Source organism: Fundulus heteroclitus, chromosome 16 (assembly GCF_011125445.2).
Source record: "Fundulus heteroclitus isolate FHET01 chromosome 16, MU-UCD_Fhet_4.1, whole genome shotgun sequence".
NCBI classification, from domain to species: domain Eukaryota; kingdom Metazoa; phylum Chordata; class Actinopteri; order Cyprinodontiformes; family Fundulidae; genus Fundulus; species Fundulus heteroclitus.
This window is the reverse complement of record NC_046376.1, coordinates 424449-448762: the sequence shown is the minus strand read 5'-3', so window position 1 is coordinate 448762 and position 24314 is coordinate 424449. Positions and strand designations below refer to the sequence as shown.

Here is a 24314-nt window from a genome sequence, read left to right as displayed (position 1 = left end):
CAGGTGGTCCTCAGTAGTTTATAGTTCAATAATTATGTTTTTATGTTACCAACAGACAATTACATGCATTCATTTAATGCTCTCAGGTTGTTTCTGTCTCAATGTGATACCGCCTCCCACCAACAAACATTTTGCTCTCTATTTAAGAATATAAATCTTCTCACATTGCTCAAAAACAAGAAGAATAAACCCAAATAAAGATTGAAGAGCTGTTTATTGAACTACAACTCCATCTGGTGGACATACTGTCTTTCTTCTCATCTTTTGTGCTTTTGCTTTTTTTTTTAAATCAAACAGATCATTCAAATTTCTCTGTTTGGTTCAAGTGTGCATCATGTTTTAATCTCTACTTAAGTAAAGTTTTAGGCAGATTTCTTTGATACGTCATCCTGCAAGTTAATCGTTTTTGACAAATTGTTAAAAAATGGCAAATTGTGCAAAAGCCATCCTCAAGTTCTCACTGCCAGTCGTGGATTTGTGTTTAAAATATGTCGACCTACCGATAGGGTCAGTTATTTCTTCATCAGTTTACATGCTTTTAAAGTAGCAGTCAAAAACCTGCACCCATTGTGTGTTACACACGTACTATTTCTTTATATGTTTGTACGTTTCTCAGTTTATAAAACAAATAGTAATATTATTTAGCTATTTAAAGGATTTGAGCATCATTACCTCCTCAAAATGTCAACTTTAAGTTTTAGTTTGCTATATCTACCATAGTATGGAGGAACAGGAGAGTCACTGATAAACCAAATACAACCATTTTAAATTTAACATTTAAATCATACAATTAGAAATCCATTTTCATTTCGTAATTGCACATGTTGAATACAATTGTTAAATCGGAATTGTAATTTAAATACTGCAATTTAGAAAATACATTTTAAATTTCTGTTTCTAAACCCCAATTTATAAATCTGATTATAAATACCTTCCCTTATCAAACATTAAAAAATAGATCATTCCTGTTTCCATTTCCTTTCTCACCTTGCTTTTTCAAATCATTTTTGTAATTGCATTTTCTTTTTACTTAACCATCTCCATTCAGCTTTTGAATGACCCTTCTGGCACACCAAGAACAATTTTGGCGTATGCGCAGTACCTCCTACGGTAGCCGTCGTGTTCTGATCCAAGCGTGGCTGCTTAACCAATGAGAAAGCTGGTTACATCTGAGGAGCAACTGTGATTGGTTTAACTTGGTTTTCAGTGTGCTCAGGTACCAGAAAGGTCACCCAAAAAAAAAAACCCTAAAAAAAAAAAACAAGAGAACAGAGCATAAAGGAGGACCAAGGAGTCTGAAATTAAAAACGTTTTGCAAAGAAGGATGAAATGTTACAGGAGAAGTTGCCTATTTCCAGCAGTCATTGTGCGAGAGGAGGTGTGGAACCTGGACAGGTAGCCAGCCCATCATGAAGCAAAATAGAGACACAGAGCAAAAATGCACAAAAAGGTTGTGGGTTCGATTCCAGCTTCCCCTTGCCACATGTTGATGTGCACTTGGGCAAGGCACTTAACCCCAAGTTGCATACCGAGCTGTGTCTCTGTGTATAAATGTGTGCGCGTTAGTGAGAGCGACTGGGTGAATGTGGCTATAGTATACAGCGCTTTGGTGGTCAGCATGACTGGAAAAGCGCTATATTGTCACGATCCAGAGACAGGGGGACCCAGTATTCAGGCCGAACAAGCAGATGATGTTTAAAGGAAATTTATTAACGAAAAAACGATCAGACAGAACTTAAATGGGCATCTAGCCAAAAACAGAACATAGCTCAAATAATAAAAACCCAAATCATGACAGAGCCCCTCCCTCAAGGGCGGATTCCAGACACCCTAAAGAAAAAAAAAATAAAATCAGAATCAAAAAACAAACCAGACCGGGCGGGTGGAGGGAGGTACAGGACGGAGGGTCAGAGTCAAAAAAAAAAAAAACTGTCTAAACAAGAATCCAAACCAAAATCCAAACAAAAACAACCCAAACAGGGTTTGGGTTGTTTTTGATCTCGGTCTATTTGGGCGTCCAATGGACAGACCCCAATAAGTCCGGAGGGAGTCCCAAAGAAATGGCCCTGGCGTGTCGGTATGTCCGGTGCCTGGCTACAGAGCAGGGCCCTTCGAGGGCGGAGTCGACGAAGCAAACAGGGCCCTTCGGGGGCGGAGTCGATGAAGCAAGCAGGGCCCTTCGGGGGCGGAGTCGACGAAGCAAGCAGGGCCCTTCGAGGGCAGAGTCGACGAAGCAAGCAGGGCCCTTCGGGGGCAGAGTCGACGAAGCAAACAGGGCCCTTCGGGGGCGGAGTCGATGAAGCAAGCAGGGCCCTTCGGGGGCGGAGTCGACGAAGCAAGCAGGGCCCTTCGAGGGCAGAGTCGACGAAGCAAGCAGGGCCCTTCGGGGGCAGAGTCGACGAAGCAAGCAGGGCCCTTCGAGGGCGGAGTCGACGAAGCAAGCAGGTCTTTCGGAGGCCGGCGTCGGAACCGGACCCGACGCCTGGAGAGAGAGAGAGCATAACCTGGTGCCGGACTACGAGCTAGAAGAGGCGCCTGGCTACAGAGTTCAGGGGATGCAGGCCCCGGGCTACAGGCTTCAGGTTCAGACGGGGCCTGGCTACAGGCTTCAGGAGGCCCCGGGCTACAGGCTTCAGGAGGCCCCGGGCTACAGGCTTCAGGAGGCCCCGGCCTACAGGCTTGAGGAGGCCCCGGCCTACAGGCTTCAGGAGGCCCCGGGCTACAGGCTTCAGGAGGCCCCGGCCTAGAGGCTTCAGAGGGGACCTGGCAACCTAGGCGGAAAAGCAACTCCCGCACGCCTGACTCCAACTGAGAAATCAAATTCTTCACAACAGACCGCCACTGTTTGTCGGCCGATGGGTCCATGTTTGGCCAGATCATTCTGTCAAGAACGAGAGACAGAGGACCCAGTATTCAGGCTGGACAAGCAGATGAGTGAAAAAAAAACAGGTTTTAATAAGCAGAACTTATTAGAACAGGAACAGGCAGTCTCAAAGGTCATACAGGGAATCCAAAAGTCGGCACACGAGAAGGCAATCCAAAAAACAGGCAGGAATCACACACAGGGGTGATGGCAGACTTGGACAAACCTTAGGTGGATCCAAAGGCTAATCTGGCCACACACGTTGACCCAATTAGCCTTTGGAGTTCTGAGCCAGCCTGACCCCGATTCTCCTGTTTTTTGATTTGGTCTTACCATTTATCAGTTTTGGACTATTTTGGTTATTGAGCTTTTGGTGAGTTTCTGTCCAGCATGTTGTTAGTAAGCCTGTAGACTTAACCCAATTGCCCTTTTTGTGTTTTCTGAGCCAGCCTGTGTTCTTGTTGGATTTTTTCCTGTCCCGGTTTTTTTGAATGCTTTCCTTTGTTGACAAACCTTAGTTGTGTTTAGAGCCTTTGGATCCACCTAAGGTTTGTCCAAGTCTGCCATCACCCCTGTGTGTGATTCCTGCCTGTTTTTTGGATTGCCTTCTCGTGTGCCGACTTTTGGATTCCCCGTATGACCTTTGAGACTGCCTGTTCCTGTTCTAATAAGTTCTGCTTATTACAACCTGTTTTTTTTTCACTCATCTGCTTGTCCGGCCTGAATACTGGGTCCTCGGTCTCTCGTTCTTGACATATATAAGTTCAGTCCATTTACCATTTGTCCTGTTAGATCTCAGTGCTGCATTTGATACAGTTGATCACAATATTCTCCTACAAAGACTTGAACATACTGTAGGGATTAAGGGAAAAGCATTAGGCTGGTTTAAATCTTATCTGTCGGACAGATTCCAGTTTGTTAATGTTAATAATAAATCTTCTTCAAAGGTCACCTTTTGTGACCACAGGGTTCAGTCCTTGGACCAATTCTCTTTACTATATATATGCTTCCGATTGGCAAAATTATCAGGCAGCATGGGATTAATTTCCACTGTTATGCTGATGACACTCAGCTATATTTATCCATAAATCCTGATGAATCCAATCAGTTACTTCGACTGCAGTCATGTCTTGATGACATCAAAAGCTGGATGACTTTAAATTTCCTGCATTTAAATTCTGACAAGACAGAAGTTGTAATCTTTGGACCAGAGTCCTCAAAAAATAAACTTCTTAATCAATCAAGTGATTGATTGCCATCCAGATTAAGTAATCTGGATAGCATTAACTTGGCCTCTGGTAATAAAGTAAAAACTCTTGGTGTTGTTTTCGACCAAGACATGTCATTTAAATCCCATATTAAACAGGTTTCCAGAGTTTCCTTTTTTCACCTCAGGAATATCTCCAAAATTAGAAACATTCTGTCCAGGAGTGATGCTGAAAAACTGGTCCATGCATTTTTTACTTCAAGGCTGGACTATTGTAATTCTTTACTATCAGGAAGTCCACAAAATGCAGTTCAAAGCCTTCAGCTGATCCAAAATGCTGCAGCAAGAGTTCTGATGAAAATCAACAAGAGGGATCATATTTCTCCAATTTTAGCTTCCCTTCATTGGCTTCCTGTTAAATCAAGAATAGAATTTAAAATTCTTCTTCTAACGTATAAAGCCCTTAATAATCAAGCTCCATCATATATCAGAGCTCTGATTACCCCGTATGTTCCTAACAGAGCACTTCGCTCTCAGACTGCAGGTCTGCTGGTGGTTCCTAGAGTCTCTAAAAGTAGAATGGGAGGCAGATCCTTTAGCTATCAGGCTCCTCTCCTGTGGAACCAACTCCCAGTTTTGGTCCGTGAGGCAGACACCCCGTCTACTTTTAAGACTAATCTTAAAACTTTCCTTTTTGACAAAACTTATAACTAGACTGGCTCATGTTACCCTGAGCTGCCTTTATAGTTTTACTGCTATAGGCGTAGGCTGCTGGAGGATATCAGGATCTAATTTTCTCACTCTATAGAGTTCTACTGTTCTTCAATTATGCATTATGTGTTGTCATTTCTGCCTTAACTTTCTGTTCTCTCTCTTTTCTCTTCATAGTAGGTACACCTGGTCTGGCGTTCTGTTAACTGTGACATCATCCAGAGAAGACGGCTCACCCGCTACTACCATCTAATGTAGAACAGATTACTAGATCAATGTGTGCTTCTGTGCTTTTTTGTCTCTCTTGTTGTGTCTCTGTTCTGTCTTCTGTAACCCCAGTCGGTCGAGGCAGATGACCGTTCATACCGAGCCCGGTTCTGCCGGAGGTTTTTCTTTCCCGTTAATGGGTGTTTTTTCTTTCCACTGTCGCTTCATGCTTGCTCAGAATGAGGGATTGCAGCAAAGCCATGTACAATGCAGATGACTCTTCCTGTGGCTCTACGCTTCTCAAGGAGTGAATGCTGCTTGTCGGGACTTTGATGCAATCAACTGGTTCCCTTATATAGGACATTTTTGACTAATCTGTATAATATGATTGAACTTGACTTTGTGAAGTGCCTTGAGATGACATGTTTCATGAATTGGCGCTATATAAATACAATTGAATTGAATTAAAAGGTTTTATATCTAAAGAAACTTAGGCAGTTGCTTTCAGTCAGTGAGCTGGCAGCAATCCCTCAGACTGAAGGAGGAGTGACGGAGGGAGGGCATAAGGTCATGAGTTTGGCAGCAATCTCTTCCTCAGGGTTACCTCTACAGATAGCTCAGAATACAATGCCCATCGTGGCGAGCTAAGTTCCTCTTAGAACAATTGTCTAGGACAAGCTACCAGAGTGATAAGTTCTACAGACAAAAGCTCCTGTCCAAAGTAATTCACTTTGACTTAGGAGATTTCTGCAGAATTGTGATGGATGACACCAATGACTTAATTCCAACCGACTGCTAAAAGTAATCTGAAAACAGATCTTAGAATAAATGAACATGAACTGATGAATCAGAAAAGACTGGCCCTGCGATTCAATAAACCGCCACCAGATAGCAGCAATCATTCATGTTTCAGTAAAATACTTTTGAATACATTGATAAAAGGGATTATGTTTATTCATAATGAAAAATAAATATTAGCATTTATTTGACTTTATTTTCTCTTTGAAGCCTTGGGTTCAGCTCTGTTTAGTTTATGCTTAAAAGCTGCAAGAATTTAAGGAGAGTTGATATTGTTGTGCTTTAATATAACCCCTTCTGCAAAGCTTTGGGGTAAATTCACCAAAAACAAAGGTAAAAAAGAAACTAGATAGAGAAATGATGCACCACAGGGTTCTTTTTCATTGGCTTTTTTTTTACTCCACTAATTCTCACCTGGAGATTATTGAAGGAAACAGTTGATGGATGAATAAAGAGGTGTTCTGCAGCTATTTTGTTGTGTTATCCGTTCTTAATTTGCTCTGATAGCATGAATGATGACAGGAATGTCTTTGTTGAGTTGGAGGAGCAGCTCTGCTCTGCTCTGACTGCAGCATCAGGATGAAAACCTGTTTCTTCTCCACCAATCACAGCCGCTCTCTGACTGAAGGAGGAAAAGAACTTCCTGATAAAAGCGCGGCTGCAGAGAGGAGACACTTTGCAGACAATCAGCGGCAGCATCTGTGCAGAATACTGGTGCTGCGGGCGCGCAAACCAGTTTTATGTTTTAAGGTCCATAGTGGCAGGTTTGGTGAGGTGGACTTAATGAATGAAATAGTCAAGAAAAAAAAAACAGATTAGAAGTTAAAACGGGTCATAATGCAAGTTTTTATTAGATAGTGGTTCCTACATTTCCCTTTTCATGAGATCAGATTCAGATATCTGTCTGTGACCGGATGATTAGTGATGGATTTTATCACACAGCAGAAACAACATGCTGGGGGACATTAATCGTTCCTGTGAGCTCTCTGATCAGCTGATCTCTGCAGCAGCTTTCCTCTTGGTCACAGATTAGTTAGGTTATCATCCTCTGTTCCTCGGAACAACAACTCTTTAACAACCAAACACTTGTTTATTTCTACAGCTGCGCTCTAAGAGCCAGCTAAAACCTCATTTTCATTTTCTGCTAATTTCAGAACAAACTCAGCTGCAATAGGAGAACATAACAAATTAATGTTACATTTGTGATTACCTGTGATTATTAATACTGCATATTTAAACGACCCAGAGCTGTATGTTGAATATAAAACAGGCAGGCTGACTTTTACACTAACTAGTACTACTATGCTCTACTGGCGTCAGTATTTGCAACACTTTTTCTGTCTACAAGTAGAAATGGACCTGCTGCAGGAATGTGAATTAATGTGTGGATCTGAAGGACATTTTAATTTGTTGAGCTACTTCAGAAATAAATTATTTGACTTTTACTGAACTAAGTTTAAATTGATCAAATTTTATGGCCCTAACTTATTTCTATCATATGGATCTAAGGACAAGATCATTTTCTCATCATGATGCAAATCCAGCTGGAAGCTCTCAGAGAGGGTTCCCAATCTTTTGTATCATAGCCAGTAGGGCTGCACAATTAATCACATTTTAAATATAATCACCATTTTAAAAAACGCTATTTCCAAATCCAGAGGTCTGCAACTTTTGGCTAGGTAACAATTAATGGATCAGACGCTTCCTTTAGGTGTCAGTAACTTGTTTAAACTGGGTTTGCCTCACGTGGAAGGGTAGATTGCTGCAGCAGTGAGATGATCCTGTTTTATTGTTTGTTTTAGAGTTTATATAATTATACTTTTTTACCAGAAACTTTCAGGAATCTCACCATAGTGTTAAGTACCGGTCAGACTGTTTAATACATAGACTTCTTTGCTGGTTGCACTTTATGTTCAACAAGGATTGATGTCCAACTCAACCAGCTGTTCTCTTAAATATCAAAATTCTGATTAACCAAAACAGTTAATTTTTTTTAAAATAGACCTTGTTTGTAGCTAACTTCCATCCAGCTGTGTGACCGGCTGTTTCTCTATCACGCAGTTAAATCTTTTCTAAAACATGAAGACGTTTATTGAGGGGAGGGGTCCTTCTCACCCTCTGAGCTGCAGGGGGCGCACCTGTCACTAAAACACTGAAACACTTTAACTTTCCCTCCTTTAAATTAAGACAGTATTTTCCTGTGGTGCACACTGGAAGGCTGGGGACGTACCTAGCAACGGTTGCTAAGCTGATGTGCATTCCTGAGTGGAACTTCTGCATCACAGCAGCTCCTGTGATGGTGATGACATCACAGGAGCTTCTCTGCCTTAGAAGACCGTGTAACGGAATTATTCTCTCCTTCTGGCACTTTCTTTGTGAGAGACAGACGTGTTTTTGGTGAGAGAAAACGAGTTAGTTAGCGATACATTGCGATAGTTTGTGATTTACGATTTTTAAAATTTTAAAAATTTCTACGATTTTTACAATTTTTACGATTTTTACATTTGATTCAGTTTTACGATTGATTTAGCTTTACAATTGACTGATTGACTGATTGTCAATCCCAGAGCAAACGCTGGGATTGACAATCCCAGCGTTTGCTTTACGAACCCGTGCAAACGAAGAAGCTATGAACGACTCCACCAGTTCAGGGGCTCCAGAAGTCCCAGCAGACTTTATGATACCATTGATGGAAGATTTCTTTTCGTCCATCTCAATGGAGCAGACCGTGGATTTGGCCGTAGGAGAACCCAATGATGACACCTTATCTAAGCTAAAGGAGCTGGTGTTGGATGTTGCCAATCTATGTACCGCCTTCATCTACAAAGCACGCTTCACATCTGGGGATGTGGAAACCGTTGTGGGCAAGTCAGTACTAACATCGTTTCTAGACTTCCTTAACATGCGTCCAACCACTCAACCCAAGAGCTTTGACACCTTCAACAAGCAATTAGTCAAACTTGTCAAAGAAAAAGTGAGCTATGTCCTCGGCCCCATGGATGATCAATTAGCTTTTTATGTCTCTGAGATGGACAGACTGGATATAATGCTTCCACATGCAGAGATACTAATAGAGGAACTGTTAGCTGAGAGGTGTATACAACATCAGCAGAGGAAGCAAAATGTTGCTGAAGATCAGCTAGATGCCCTCAATAGCCAGCAGACAGAAGAGCTTCAGCCCATCGGTTTTGATCGGGGTGATTCCCAGACTGTGGAGGAAAAACCCACTCAGAGATCTCGGGGGTCCCTCCGTAGGTACCACCATTTGTGGTTTGAGATGTTACCGGTGATCCCAGAGGAACCAGAACTCGAGGAGGCAGAAGCAGAGATCAACGAGGAGAGGGATTTTATTCCTGAGGACAAGGAATCAGATCTGAAGCTGGTGGATGAATTCATTTCTGAGGAGCTTTCAGCGATGAACAAGGTGAATTATTTTATCTCTAAAGAAAATAAATCAGATCTTTAGATGGTGGATTGATTTACATCTGCCGAGATTTGTGAAATGATGAAGGTAAATTATTTTCCGTCTAAGGAAAAGGAGTTGGAGCTGAAGCTGGTGGACGAATTCATTTCTGAAGAGCTTTCAGCGATGAACAAGGTGAATTATTTTATCTCTAAAAAGAAGGAATCAGTTGAGCAATAGGATGTTTTAACTAGTCCACAGTTTTAAATAAACACTGCATGCATTGGAACAAGACGAACTATAAATAACAGCAACCAACCCAGATGATGATGATAGACATAATATTTATCGCTCTGTTTGAACAAAGTACTGATAGAAAGTTTTCTACCCAATCAATATATGTAGTTGATAGTAAGATATTCAAATGTTTTGTTTGCATGTGGACTTTGCTTTCTAAAAATATATATTCCAGTGTATTCCTGTTTTATAAAATATGCAGACAGAGATTTTATCAAACAACAGGTTGAATATCTCAATTATACTAAATTGGGGCTTGCTAAAATCAGCCTTTTTATGTACGCTTTTGGGGAGGGCGTCTGAAAAAAAAGAGTATGTTTGTACACTTGTGAAAATATCTAGGATTTTGAACAACACCTAAGGTAAATTATTTTATGTCTAAGGAAAAGGAGTCAGAGCTGAAGATGGTGGACGAATTTATTTCTGAAGAGCTTTCAGCGATGAACAAGGTAAATTATTTTATCTTTAAAACAAAAGACTCAGATGTTTAGATGGTGGATAAATTTATATCTGATAAGATTTCTGCAATGATGAAGGTAAATTATTTTATCTCTAAAGAAAAGAAATCAGATCTTTAGATGGTGGATTGATTTACATCTGCTGAGATTTGTGAAATGATGAAGGTCAATTATTTTATGTCTAAGGAAAAGGAGTTGGAGCTGAAGATGGTGGACGAATTCATTTCTGAGGAGCTTTCAGCGATGAACAAGGTGAATTATTTTATCTTTAAGAAGAAGGAGTCAGTTGAGCAATAGGGTGTTTTAACTAGTCCACAGTTTCATATAAAAACTGCATGCATTGGAACAAGACGAACTATAAATAACAGCAACCAACCCAGATGATGATGATAGACATAATATTTATTGCTCTGTTTGAACAAAGTACTGATATAAAGTTTTCTACCCAATCAATATATGTAGTTGATAGTAAGATATTCAAATGTTTTGTTTGCATGTGGACTTTGCTTTCTAAAAATATATATTCCAGTGTATTCCTGTTTTATAAAATATGCAGACAGAGATTTTATCAAACAATAGGTTGAATATCTCAATTATACTAAATTGGGGCTTGCTAAAATCAGCCTTTTTATGTACGCTTTTGGGGAGGGCGTACATAAGGGGGAGTACTTTTTATTTGTTTTCTTTTAATAGACTCAATAAGGGTGTCTATGATCTGCTCTTAATGTGTTTGAGTTTGTGTGTGTTTGTCAAGGTTTTGTTTACTGATGAACTCAGGACGCACACACGGGACTAAAAGTTTGAGTCTTTATTGAAGGAAGTATGCTGGGTGGTGAATGATGAAGACCGGAGGTTCAGGACTGCAGAAGGTCAGGGATGAATGTGATGGCAGGAGCTGACGGCCCGGAGACAGAGAGTCCACACTTGCAAGGTGCTGCACGGCTAGCAGGCCTCATAGCACTCAGGTTAGCCGTTCATTGGAGACACCAGGGCACAGAGCTGAGCTTCTCCAGTGCGGCTAGTCAGGTTAGCAGAACTTGAGAGACACCAGGGCACAGAGCAGAGCCTTTCCAGGATGGCTAGTCCAGTTAGCAGTTCTCTGGAGACACCAGGACACAGAGCAGAACCTCTCCAGGAACAAACAGTGAACAAACAGTCTTTAGAGTGACTGACAGGACTAACCTTAACAACAGGAGCAAAACAAATCTTCCAAGGCAAAACGGGGACTGGCATGGAGAGGTGTGGAATGATGACGGCCCAGTGCTGAACTGAAGGAAGAGGGAGGTTTAAATAGAGCACTTCACAGGTGGAACAAGGATCTGGCTAATTGACTGGTAAATGATAACAGGTGTGACTGACTGCTGAGGAGGTGAAGTGAAAAATGACAGAAAATAACTGATGACTGAAAACTAACAATAAATAAAGTCAAACCTAACCCAAAAGAGATGAAAAAATGAAAATAACAGAAAAACAAAGCCAAACCAAAACTCAACCATGACATTACCCCCCCCCTCAAGGCCGGACTCCGGACGGCCTATCAAACAAAACAAACTACAAAGTGACCGAACCAGGGTGGGTGGAGGGACGGCAGGATGGCGGGCAAGAGTCATAACTAAGCTGATCTAACCTGAGTGGGTGGAGGGAAGGCAGGATGGCGGGCAAGAGTCATAACCAAGCTGATCTATCCTGGGTGGGTGGAGGGAAAGTAGGATGGTGGGCTAAAATCAAACCAAAACTACCCACTAGGGCGAACTAAAAAGGATGTCTAACAGATGCTGGTAGGCAAAACAAAAGGCGTTTAACCGACGTTGACAGGCGAACATCGCCACCAGGCAAAAACGGGCATGACAGGCGAACATCGCCACAAGGCAGAACAGGCGTACGACAACGCCAGAGGGAAGAAACAGGCGTACGACAACGCCAGAGGGAAGAAACAGGCGTACGACAACGCCAGAGGGAAGAACAGGCGTACGACAACGCCAGAGGGAAGAAACAGGCGTACGACAACGCCAGAGGGAAGAAACAGGCGTACGACAACGCCAGAGGGAAGAAACAGGCGTACGACAACGCCAGAGGGAAGAAACAGGCGTACGACAACGCCAGAGGGAAGAAACAGGCGTACGACAACGCCAGAGGGAAGAAACAGGCGTACTTAGCGCCAAAGGGAAGGAACGGGCGTACTTAGCGCCAAAGGGAAACCCGCCGGGGCGTGAGGAAAACGCCGGGGCTGGGGAAGAGAACGTCGGGATATGAGGGAAGCAGGAACATCTAAAACGCCTAGGAACAAGAACGGAGGGCGTACTTACACGCCGGGGAACCGAGAACAGAGGGCGTCCCAACACGCCGGGGAACCGAGAACAAAGGGCGTCCCAACACGCCGGGGAACCGAGAACAAAGGGCGTCCCAACACGCCGGGGAACCGAAAACAGAGGGCGTCCTAACACGCCGGGGAACCGAAAACAGAGGGCGTCCTAACACGCCGGGGAACCGAAAACAGAGGGCGTCTAAGCACGTCGGGAACACTAAATCTAAACGCTAGAAATCTAAACACCAGGGAACCAGGAACAAAGGGCATCCTAATACGCCAGGAGACAAAGGGCGTTCTAACACGCCAGAAAAACACGAAATCTACAGGGGTCAGAGGGCGTCCTAACACGCCAGGAAACAAAAATACCAGGAACTAAGGGCGTCTAAATTCCGGAGAATGGAGAGCGTCAAACACGCCAGGGGACTAAGAGCTAGGGGGCCAAAACAAAACTAAGAAGCGCTGGGACCTAAAGAGCGCTGGGAAACTACAGATCTAAACCAAAACTAGAAAACCAGGCATGAACTAACCTATAGAACAAAACCAGAAGAACTAGGGTAGGGATAACAAAAGAAAAACCGAAGCAAAAAACTAGAAAATCAAAATAAAACAAAAAACTAGGAAAAAGATCAAGACATTCAAGAAAAACTATAAAACTAATGCAAAACCAAAACAAAGAAACTAGGGCAGGAATGGGTAAACTAATGTAACACTAGACAACTAAAGCTAGAACAAAAACAAAAACTGAGAGAACAAGGCAAAAAACTAGGATTCTAAAGCAAACAAATAACCAAAGCAAAAACCGGAAGACTAAAGGCAAACCTGGAACACCAGAACAGAGGTGGAAAAACAAAAGAAAATAGAAACTCAAGTACTCTAAGGAAAACAAAGAACCCCCTAAATAACTCTAAAACCCCAAAAATCCTAAGTAAATCAAAACTGAAATCGAGCCCAAAAAATAACAAGGCACTGGCCTTAAGGGCTCAGGCAAAAACGGCTGCTTAGCAAAAAAGAAAAAGTCTTCGTGGAGGTCGTCCTGGACGAGGCAGGCGGCGGAGCAGCATCGCCCTACTAAACCCTCGAGGAGGGCGGCCCCGACGAGGCAAAGTCAAGCGGCCCGGAGACCGCGGTCGGCGGCTCTGGCCGAACAAAAAAGTCAGAGGCGGCCGCCGTGGTGGGCGGCCCCGACGAGGCAGAGTCGAGCGGCTCGAAGTCCGCAGTCTGCGGCTCCGGCCGAACAGGAAACTCAGAGGCGGGCGCCGTGGTGGACGGCCCCGACGAGGCAAAGTCAAATGGCTCGAAGTCCGCAGTCTGCGGCTCTGGCCGAACAGAGAAGTCAGAGGCGGGCGCCGTGGTGGACGGCCCCGACGAGGCAGAGTCGAGCGGCTCGCAGTCCGCAATCTGCGGCTTTGGCCGAACAGATCAGTCGGAGGCGGTGCCAAGCTACAGGTCTTGGCGGAAACCGAGGCCAGAGGCGGGTCCTCCTGGACCTCCTCACGAGGCTTGGACGGAGGCAGGTCCTCCTGGACCTCCTCACGAGGCTTGGACGGAGGCAGGTCCTCCTGGACCTCCTCACGGAACTTGGGCGGAGGCAAAGCGGCTCCCTCGGGCTGAGGCAAAGCGGCTCCCTCGGGCTGAGGCAAAGCGGCTCCCTCGGGCTGAGGCAAAGCGGCTCCCTCGGGCTGAGGCAAAGCGGCTCCCTCGGGCTGAGGCAAAGCGGCTCCCTCGGGCTGAGGCAAAGCGGCTCCCTCGGGCTGAGGCAAAGCGGCTCCCTCGGGCTGAGGCAAAGCGGCTCCCTCGGGCTGAGGCAAAGCGGCTCCCTCGGGCTGAGGCAAAGCGGCTCCCTCGGGCTGAGGCAAAGCGGCTCCCTCGGGCTGAGGCAAAGCGGCTCCCTCGGAGACCTTGGGCTCATCCTCGTCGGCCGGTGGATCTATTTTCTTGGCGGCCGGCAGAGCGGAGCCTTCAGTGGTCGGCAGAGCAGATCCTTCAGCGGCCGGCAGAGCGGAGCTTACTGGTGGAGGCGGAACCCTCTCCTCGGCTACTTCAGGCAGTGACGGGCAACAGGCTTCAGAAAGCGGCGCCGGGCTACAGGCTTCAGAGAGCGGCGCCGGGCTACAGGCTTCAGAGAGCGGCGCCGGGCTACAGGCTTCAGAGAGCGGCGCCGGGCTACAGGCTTCAGAGAGCGGCGCCGGGCTACAGGCCTCAGCGGACGCCGAGGTTGGAGGCGGATCCTCCTCTTTAGCCTTGACGGACCCTCCGCGCCGGTGGTTCTGCTGTCTTCGCCGGGAGGGGACAGATGAGGAATCTGGGGCAATCTCGGGGGTGGCAGCTGGCCAGCAGGGCAGAAGGTCGTCTCGGTCACCGTAGTAGAACTCCCACAGCTGGCTCTCCTTGATGCGTGGGGCTCTGCTAGGTGGAATGATGAGCCTCACTCGAGGGGCCAGCTGCGAGTCATGGAGGTGATGACCGAGACGACGAGAGGCTGAGCGGCTTCTCTCCGGGGTAGCTGTAACAACGCCCACGTGAACCACGGGGGAAGTGGAGTCGACCCGGATCGGTGGCGCAGGGTCCCGGGCAGAAGCCATCTTGGCATACCTCTCCCTCATCTGGCGTTTGCACATCTCCACATATGCGAGGATGTCCGGGTCGTCAACTCCTGCAGGTAAGCCCCGCATGGCGCCTGAGTTCACCCTTTGACTGGGCCGTACTGTCAAGGTTTTGTTTACTGATGAACTCAGGACGCACACACGGGACTAAAAGTTTGAGTCTTTATTGAAGGAAGTATGCTGGGTGGTGAATGATGAAGACCGGAGGTTCAGGACTGCAGAAGGTCAGGGATGAATGTGATGGCAGGAGCTGACGGCCCGGAGACAGAGAGTCCACACTTGCAAGGTGCTGCACGGCTAGCAGGCCTCATAGCACTCAGGTTAGCCGTTCATTGGAGACACCAGGGCACAGAGCTGAGCTTCACCAGGGCGGCTAGTCAGGTTAGCAGAACTTGAGAGACACCAGGGCACAGAGCTGAGCTTCTCCAGTGCGGCTAGTCAGGTTAGCAGAACTTGAGAGACACCAGGGCACAGAGCAGAGCCTTTCCAGGATGGCTAGTCCAGTTAGCAGTTCTCTGGAGACACCATGACACAGAGCAGAACCTCTCCAGGAACAAACAGTGAACAAACAGTCTTTAGAGTGACTGACAGGACTAACCTTAACAACAGGAGCAAAACAAATCTTCCAAGGCAAAACGGGGACTGGCATGGAGAGGTGTGGAATGATGACGGCCCAGTGCTGAACTGAAGGAAGAGGGAGGTTTAAATAGAGCACTTCACAGGTGGAACAAGGATCTGGCTAATTGACTGGTAAATGATAACAGGTGTGACTGACTGCTGAGGGGGTGAAGTGAAAAATGACAGAAAATAACTGATGACTGAAAACTAACAATAAATAAAGTCAAACCTAACCCAAAAGAGATGAAAAAATGAAAATAACAGAAAAACAAAGCCAAACCAAAACTCAACCATGACAGTGTTAAGATAAATTATTTTATCTCTAAGGAAAGGGAGTCGGGGTTGAAAATAGTGGAAAAATTCATCCCTGAGGAGCTTTCAGAGATGAACAAGGTAAATTATTTTATCTTTAAAACTAAAGACTCAGATGTTTAGATGGTGGATATATTTATATCTGATAAGATTTCTGCAATGATGAAGGTAAATTATTTTATCTCTAAGGAAAAGGAGTCAGAGCTGAAGATGGTGGACAGATTCATCTCTGAGGAGGTTTTAGGAGTGAGCAAGGTAAATTAATTTATCTTTAAAAAGAACAAATCAGATCTTTAGAGGGTGGATAAATTTATATATGAGGAAATTTCTGAAATGATGAATGTAAATTATTTTATCTGTAAGGATAAGAAGTCAGAGCTGAAGATGATGAACACATCCATCACTGAGGAACCATCAGAGGTCAAAGAGATCAAAAAGATCATCTCTCAACAATGTTTACAGACCCAAGATATCTCAGAGGATATCACTGAACCCTGTAAAAATCAAGGGTTGAATGACAGAGCTGTTCCAGTAATCACAGCAAAACCGCAGAACAAAGGAGTTGGAGTGAAGATCAAAACGTTCCTTCAAAAGTACAGTCAGTGACGATACAAGAGAGTTGAACCGCAGCAGTCGTTGGCTGTTAAAGAGGAACCCAGTGAGGAGGAGACGGATGTCGCAGGGCTGAAACAATCAGTGTCTGAGGAGCAGACACTTGACATCTTGAGAGCGGTCTCTGGAAAGACTGGCTGGTCACAGGCCGACCGCTTTATCTTGCTAGATAAACGGAATGCAAACGTAGAGAAGGCAACACCTTCTCTTTGTAAAGAGAAAATACTGAAGACAGCAGAGAAACCCATCCTCAAAAGGGTTTTCTCTTTTGTCGGCAAAGCCCTCTCCAAGCCCTTTAAAAAGTCCTGAGGGCCACCTGAAGTGGTCCGGTTAAACCGGGCAGGTTTCCAACAACTTTGGAAACAATCAACACAGCTACATTCACTGACAAATCTTTTCACCCAGTCTTCACCAAGTCAGCACCCAATAGTCATGGTCTGAATCGGACATTATTTCATCCACAGGCAGATAGATGAACGATGGGTGTCAAAAATGGTGACTCCAGGAGGCCGCTACGTCAGAAAGGGCCACCAGAGAGCATGAGTGGTGGCACGGTGAGTGAAGCAGTGGTGTCACAGGCAGCTACCGGAGCGTCCAGCAGTCAGTCGGAGCAGCAGGTGAAGGTCAGTGAACACAGAGTCTGTCTCGCAGGCTCCTTAGATAGCATCACCAGCACTTGATGGAGTTGGATAGGGTTTGTGTTGTAGGTTCATGTGAAGGTGGGTTGTAGAGATGCATTAACCTAGCTGATGGAGCATTCAGATGTCCTGGTGAACAATGATGGAACCAGACATCTGTAAGCCCCTCATGCTACGTATTTAGGCTGTTTGGGAGTTTTTCTGTTACCATTGGTGGACATGTGAGGTGTACAGATGATGATATTACCCCCACCACACACACACAAACTCAAACACATTAAGAGTCTAGTGACTGGAACCTGGGCTGGACTATGGAGACTGGACCCTAGGCAGGACTATGGAGACTGGAACCTGGGCAGGACTATGGAGACTGGAACCTGGGCTGGACTATGAAGACTGGAACCAGGACTGGACTATGAAGACTGGACCCTAGGCTGGACTATGAAGACTGGACCCTAGGCAGGACTATGGAGACTGGAACCTGGGCAGGACTATGAAGACTGGAACCTGGGCTGGACTATGGAGACTGGAACCTGGGCAGGACTATGGAGACTGGAACCTGGGCAGGACTATGAAGACTGGAACCTGGGCAGGACTATGAAGACTGGAACCTGGGCTGGACTATGGAGACTGGAACCTGGGCAGGACTATGAAGACTGGAACCTGGGCTGGACTATGGAGACTGGAACCTGGGACCAGAAGCTAGAACTTGTAGCTGGACTTTGGATTATATAACCACAGGTTGGAGTGTGGAGCAGAGAGGAATTCTGGTCAACAGTGGCCGAACCGCTGGTACCCACGAGGTAGCTCTGGAGACCTGAGACCAAGGTGGAGCTCTGGAGAGCAATGTCGAGGCCTGGAGATCCACTGACGCAGCCCTGGAGAGCAGGAAGCCAGTTTGTGTCTCCATGGAGCTCTGGCAATGACGGCAGAGGTAGGTTCACCTGGACAACCATGTCAGAGAATTGAGATGAATAACACAAAGCAGCTTGTTCTGAAACCTTTGGAGAACTGGGATCAGGAAAAGAAGGCTGGGATGAAGATGAAGATTTAACATGAGGTACTAATGGTAGTGACAGATCTGGAGCCGTTGATGGCGGTGATAAAGATACTGGATACCTGGATACTCTAGTTTTGATAACCCCCGTTTGGAACGAAGAGTAGGAGGCATCACTGTAATACATCACAGTGACCTCTCACTCTGCCCCATCTCTGTCCTGGTTGAATTTTCTTTAACATCTTACCTTAAACTATCTCCAGCTCACACAGCATGTCAATTCACCCACTCATACACATGGACACATATGGAACCTGGTTTGCTCAAGTCTCCATGTTGCCATTAATAATTTGTGACTTACTGACCTCACAATTTCTGACCATCTGCCAATTACTTTGGACACTAGCATCCACACTCGCCCCGCCAAACACACACGGACAATAACCTACCAGAACCTGAAGTCACTATCTCCCTCTCTGTCTGAGATGGATAGACACCACCTATCCATCTCAGACAGAGATGGATAGGTGGTGTCTATCCATCTCAGACACCACCAAACGTCTCGTAAACATGAAACTCAAGAAAGAGGTAGGTATGTCTGGAAGCAGAAGTTGGTGGCAGCTGTGTAGTTGCAATGTTCTTCCTTGCTGCTGAACGTTTGAGGGTGGACAGGCTGGCGATGGAGTACCTTGCACAGGGATTGTGATCACAGGTAATCACGGAGGAGGACAACAATGACCTGGAAGCGAGGATTGGAAGACAACAGTCGGGAGGGGGGGGATATTCCGTAGAGCCAAGGCTTGGATTTGCCATTTCTTGAGAGGAACTGCTCCTCTTTATTCAGTTCCTGATTGGCTCTCGACAAGTTGCATCTGTCAGCCTGCAGCACCTGTCACACCCTGCCTAAAGAGGGGAAACATACATACCCCACACACTGCATCTGAAGACACAACAGTCTGGGGTTTTGGGCTCTGAGGAGACAACGAGTGGACCCTGGAGTGACATTGAGCAGACTGACGTGACAATGAGGAGACTCTTTGGCGGTCAGGAGGGGACTCTGGGGTTGTGATGAGTTTAGTCTTGGGCTGTCAGGTGGTATGAAGTAGGGTCTTGGGCTCTCATGTAGTAGATCAATATGCTCTTATGGAAACCACAGAACAGAGCACAACATGGACAGCTTTGTTGCTATGCACATCCAGAAAGGAACCGTCCAACCCCCTTGATTATCCTGAATGGGCTTGAAGGTCTTATGGCGTCGCTTCTTTTGAGATATGAGGATGAAGCAGCAGCAGGCAAGCAGGAAGTGTCAGCTGGATCCCCGAAAGCAGAGACATTAGCCATACCCTTGGAAGCATTGACAGAAGACCTGGACAAATTCTTGGCTGTGGGAACAAAAGCATCACATTCCTCCACACAGCTCTTATAGTGTTTGCCACATCTAGTCTTTAAATGGTGAACTGGGGCCTTTGAGGAGTCGCTCATGCAGTAACTACCCATACTGATCTTAAACCTCTTGAAGCCCATGTCTACTTGATCCGAGTTTTGACTGGATTCTTATGTCATGATTCTGCTGCAAGGAGAACAGAGCTTTTACAAAGGACTGGACAGAACCATGTTGAAACGGCTATTATTACAGTAGCATTGAGTGGGTAGTAAAACAAACTGCTAAGCATATATAGTCTGAAGATATATGACAGGCAAACTGCAAGGGCTATTCAGTGAGAGAATGGAGAGCAGTCAGGTGAGATTTGAATTAGCTGAGACTTAAGCCAGCTTCACACTGACTACGCTCCTTGCCCGCTCCGTCTTTTCATTAAAACATGTGCCACACAGCACTCCAAACTAGATCCGTTGTCAAACAGACATTTAACAAGAAACAATATAAATGTAAAATGACTACAAATAAAACACAAAAGAATCTACTAAAGCAATACACCACACAATAAATAGAAAAAAGGAAAGGAACTAATTTGGCAACACTTTAATAACCACAACAAACAGATAAAAGAACTAGATTAGGCAGAACCTAAGAAGAAAATGATCACAGTCAAGACACAAAGAAAATTAAAATATAAACACCAATAAATCATGACACTAATAGTGGAATCAGACATCTGTACATCTCATATATGAAGCAAGAAGCCTGAAAGGCCTTTCTTACCTTTGCTTGGTGTGTGGGGCATACAGCTGTCATGGAGATCAATTTTAGTATCAGATGTCTGTAAGCCATACATGCCAGGTAGTGAGAATGGTTTGGAATTTAGTGTCTGTTCAGCACATGTGGGGCATACAGATGTGGGGTTCCTCCATTGACCACCAAGATATCTGTATTCCCCACATACTAGGGAATGACTCTAGGTTGGTGTTTTCTGCTATTGCCTGATATGTGGAGCTTTCTGGTATCATGGTAGTGAGAACGGTTTGGAATTTAGTGTGTATGCAGCGCATGTGGGGCATACAGATGTGGGGTTCTTCCATTGACCACCCCAATATCTGTATACCCCACATACTAAGTAATGAGTCTGAGTTGGTGTTTTGTGCCATTGCCTGATATGTGGAGCTTACTGTTATCGTGTTTTTTATGCTAGGACCAAAGATCTGTATGCCCCACATGGCAGGCAATGAGCCAGGGTGAGCATTCAATGTTCTTGCCAGACATGTGGTGCTTACAGATGTCTGGTTTCTCCATTTGCCACCATGATATCTTTATGCCCACATGCTAGCGAATGAGCCTCGGTAGGTATTTCAAGCTGTTGTCTGGCATTTAGGACTTACAGTTGTCATGGTTAGTAATGCTAGAACCAGACATCTATATGTGCTATGTGCCAAACAATGAGCCTGAGCAAATGTTTTGTGTTCTTGTCTGGTATGTGTGGGCAGACAGATGTTATTGTTACCCAATATTCTATCAATATATTTGTACACCCCTCATAACAGACATTGAGCCTGGGTGGGTGACTCATGCTATTGACTGGCATGTGGGGTGTACAAATGTTATTGTGGCTCAGATGTATGTACACCCCAAAGGCCAGGCATGGAATCTGGGTGGGAAATTTTTGCCATGTCCCAGCATGTGGGGAGTAGTTTTCAAGGGTTCTAATGTTGGAACCAGACAATGGGTCTGGGTGGGTGTTTTGTGCCATAGCCCGGCACATGGGGCAAAGATATTTTATTGTGTTCCAGTACTTTATCCAGACATATGTAAGGCCCAAATGTCATGGAATGAGACTCAGTGGATGCCATTCCCTGGCATGTGGGGAATACATAGGTTTGGTTCCAACACTAGTCATCATGACATTTTTATACCCCTGTTCGACAGTGCCATTGTCTGGTATGTGGGGCATACAGATGTCATTAGCTACGTTTACATGTACAACAGTAATGGGAATAAACGGCCGATCGGAATAAAAAAGCGTCATATAAACAAGCCAAATAAAAAATGATAATCGGATTAAGCTCAGTCGGAATGATATTGTCTACCAAATGAGAGGGGTGGTTTATGCTGATTGATCATCCGATCAGCAAGCATAAGAATTCTTGGCAGGCTAAGGTTATTATGAATGTTGCAAACTGACCGTATTGTGGATGTGCGATCAACTTAAACGTGATGTATTTCGGTACGTCGGGAAGTAAAACTGTTGCGGTTCCCGATGCAACCTTTATGTTCAATAAATAAAAGAGCTCAAAATTGTCGCTTACTCAGTGATGTTTTCACCGTAATTAGAACATCATGAAAGTCCGTTCTTGGACAACACAAACAAAAACGTATAATAATGTTTTGTTTACTATTTTTGTAGTTTAGCAAAGACGGACGTACTACTTCTGTTTTTTGGGGGGAATTTGATAACAGCGTATGTCAGACTGGGTATATTCTGAATAAATTAAGGTGCATATACACGCACATTATAATTTTATTACCGTATTTTCCGGACTATAAGTCGCAGTTTTTTCCATAGTTTGGCCGGGGGTACGACTTATACTCCGGAGCGACTTAAGTGTGAAATTATTACACATTTTTACCGGTATATCATTACACCTGTTATCTGGGTGCGATTTGCCGGGGGGGATGGGGGGGATTTACCCCCCCTCTGCTTGTGACGTCCCCCCCTCTGGTCATTCATGTTTTATCCCTGGGGGGGATACATTCCTCGCCCCCCCTCTGGTCTGAATTTAAAAATGGAACGAACGCCAAATGTTTTTGTCGCCGTTAATCGCGCGTCAAAACAAACACATCGTTCCCTAATGTTTTTCCCCACCGCGCTCTCCGGACTGAGTTTCTTTTACCCTCGGCGCTTTCCGTAGTTTCAAGAGCGCTGGAGACTGTAGCGAAACAGACCCGCGCTCACTGTTGCACAGGCTGTTCATTTCATGCGACTTTTGGCTTCTTTTATTCTAAAGGCGCTTGTAAATTTTATAAGTCACTGGTTGTGTTTTTTTGGGACGTTTCTGAAAGTGAAATCCCTTATTTGGGCTCTAAAATAAGTGACGAAACAGCGGTTATTAAGAGACCTGCCTTCACTAGACACTTTGTATCCAGCTGAAATATCCCTCCGCCATAGGAGCCGATGGTAGTAAAGGCAGACAGAGCAACTCTGCACGTATTTTCTGCAGTTTACGGAGCAATAACCGTTGATAACTGCTGAAAGTAGATTACTTGGTGCAGATCACCATTTTGAGCAGACATTGGTTCTGAAGATGAGTTTTTAACATGCTGATAACATTGCAGAAACCCAACCCATAAACCGTACTTTAATGCTTATTAATTTGTTTTCTCTGTATTTGACAAACTAAGGCTGAATCACGTTGCCAAACGAAGGACCTGGAGTTACTAAACAGTTGCTAAACAGTCTCATTCAGGGTATTAAGCTTGTGCCCAGTTACAAGCAAAGTGTAAGACTTGAAGGACCTGGAAATTTAAAACCTTTTTCCAGGCTTAAACTGTATGAATATGGATATAAACAGCAAGCAAAAATATTCAAAGAAGTTATTGTTGGTGTGAAAGCTCAGAATTAGATGTGTGTGTGAGAGAGAGTGAAAAAACGAACAATAAAACTTGTGACTTTATTGAAATGTAAAATTTTTATTAATGCCTAATACCATGTCTATCTTTGTTTAAGAGGCAAAAAAATATATCGGCATGGTATTTATTTACAAATTTATTTACACATTGTGTAAACATCAGGGCGTCATGATTAGTCATTGACCCATCATAGTCCAGAGTTTAACATTTGGCACTAGGATGTTTTCATTCCAATTCTCAAAAGTTCTTGAAAAATAACAAAATAAAAATACTTTTTGTACAAGCATGTATTTTATTAGTGTCATTTATTGCAAAATTGCATATTAAAATGCCCAAACAGGCTATTACTTTTTCAGAAATAAAAGGATAAAACATACAATTAATTTGCAATTAATATCGAGTTACCTATCGACATTATGTGATTAATCGAGGAAATGATCCTCCCCTCTGTAAATCACACACTGCCTGTTATTTTCACACCAAACAGAAGACAAGCTTTGCGCGGAGCGGGAGGAAGAAGACATGCTATGCGCCGGGGGGTGGGATGGTGAAGACAAGTTTTGCGCGGACGACCAGCAGAGCGGAGCGCCTGTTATTTCACTATATGCACGCGCGAAAGCAACAACAAAAAAACGCCTGTTACCGTCAAATAAACATGCAAGCATCTCGACTTAGGTTGGTTTTTTTTGTGGTTTTTTTGGAATGTTGGCAAGGCGGTAGCGTGACTTTGGCAAAGCGGCCGCCTCGCCAAGATAGCGCTGCAGGAAACACCGGTACAATTATTCAGCCTGTTGTTGCCTCCGTTCTGTTTTTATTTAAAAATTGCCTTTCAAGATGACATGTCTGTTCTTGATGTTGTATATTATCAAATAAATTTCCCCCAAAAATGCAACTTATACTCCAGTGCGACTTATATATCTTTTTTCCTTCTTTATTATGCATTTAATGGCTGGTGTGACTTGTATTCCGGAGCGACTTATAGTCCGGAAAATACGGTAATTAATTGTTAACCCATATAAATGGAATAATCCCAATACATTTTAATCCAATTTTGAAATTTTTGTGCATGTAAACATAGCTATCGTGGACTAATGTTGGATCCAGATGTCTGTACTTCCCACATGTCAGGGGTTGGGACTGGGTGGGCATTCTGTGCTATTACTTGGCATGTGGAAAATGTAGATGTCATGTTCAAACATTGTTTACCATGACATCTTATTGTCAATTAATTAGGTTTCATGGGTGTTCTGGGTCATTGTCTG

The 24314-nt window shown here is 44.5% G+C and overlaps 1 protein-coding gene across 4 annotated transcripts; it reads left to right on the top strand.

Annotated features, from left to right (window-relative positions):
- Positions 1–8100: 8100 nt before the first annotated feature.
- On the top strand, positions 8101–17566 carry LOC118566353. 4 transcript variants are annotated; one of them, XM_036148151.1, is made up of 6 exons: positions 8101–9160; positions 9350–9384; positions 10131–10196; positions 15801–15866; positions 15981–16040; positions 16149–17566. In XM_036148151.1, the coding sequence occupies exons 1-6, from the start codon at positions 8416–8418 to the stop codon at positions 16389–16391; spliced, it is 1215 nt and encodes a 404-aa protein (XP_036004044.1). In that variant the 5' UTR covers positions 8101–8415; the 3' UTR covers positions 16392–17566. The 4 variants fall into 4 exon arrangements, 3 of the variants coding, with proteins under 3 accessions (XP_036004044.1, XP_036004045.1, XP_036004046.1); XM_036148152.1 differs by having other exon boundaries at positions 8101–9384; XM_036148153.1 differs by lacking the exons at positions 8101–9160; positions 9350–9384 and adding an exon at positions 9915–9935.
- Positions 17567–24314: the final 6748 nt, after the last annotated feature.

Coding starts and splice junctions, on each gene's coding strand:
- LOC118566353 (XM_036148151.1), top strand. CDS start 8,416: ATGAACGACTCCACCAGTTCAGGGGCTCCAGAAGTCCCAGCAGACTTT. Junction 10,197..15,800: donor AGCTTTCAGCGATGAACAAG/GTGAATTATTTT, acceptor TTTATCTCTAAG/GAAAGGGAGTCGGGGTTGAA. Junction 16,041..16,148: donor AGGTTTTAGGAGTGAGCAAG/GTAAATTAATTT, acceptor TTTATCTGTAAG/GATAAGAAGTCAGAGCTGAA.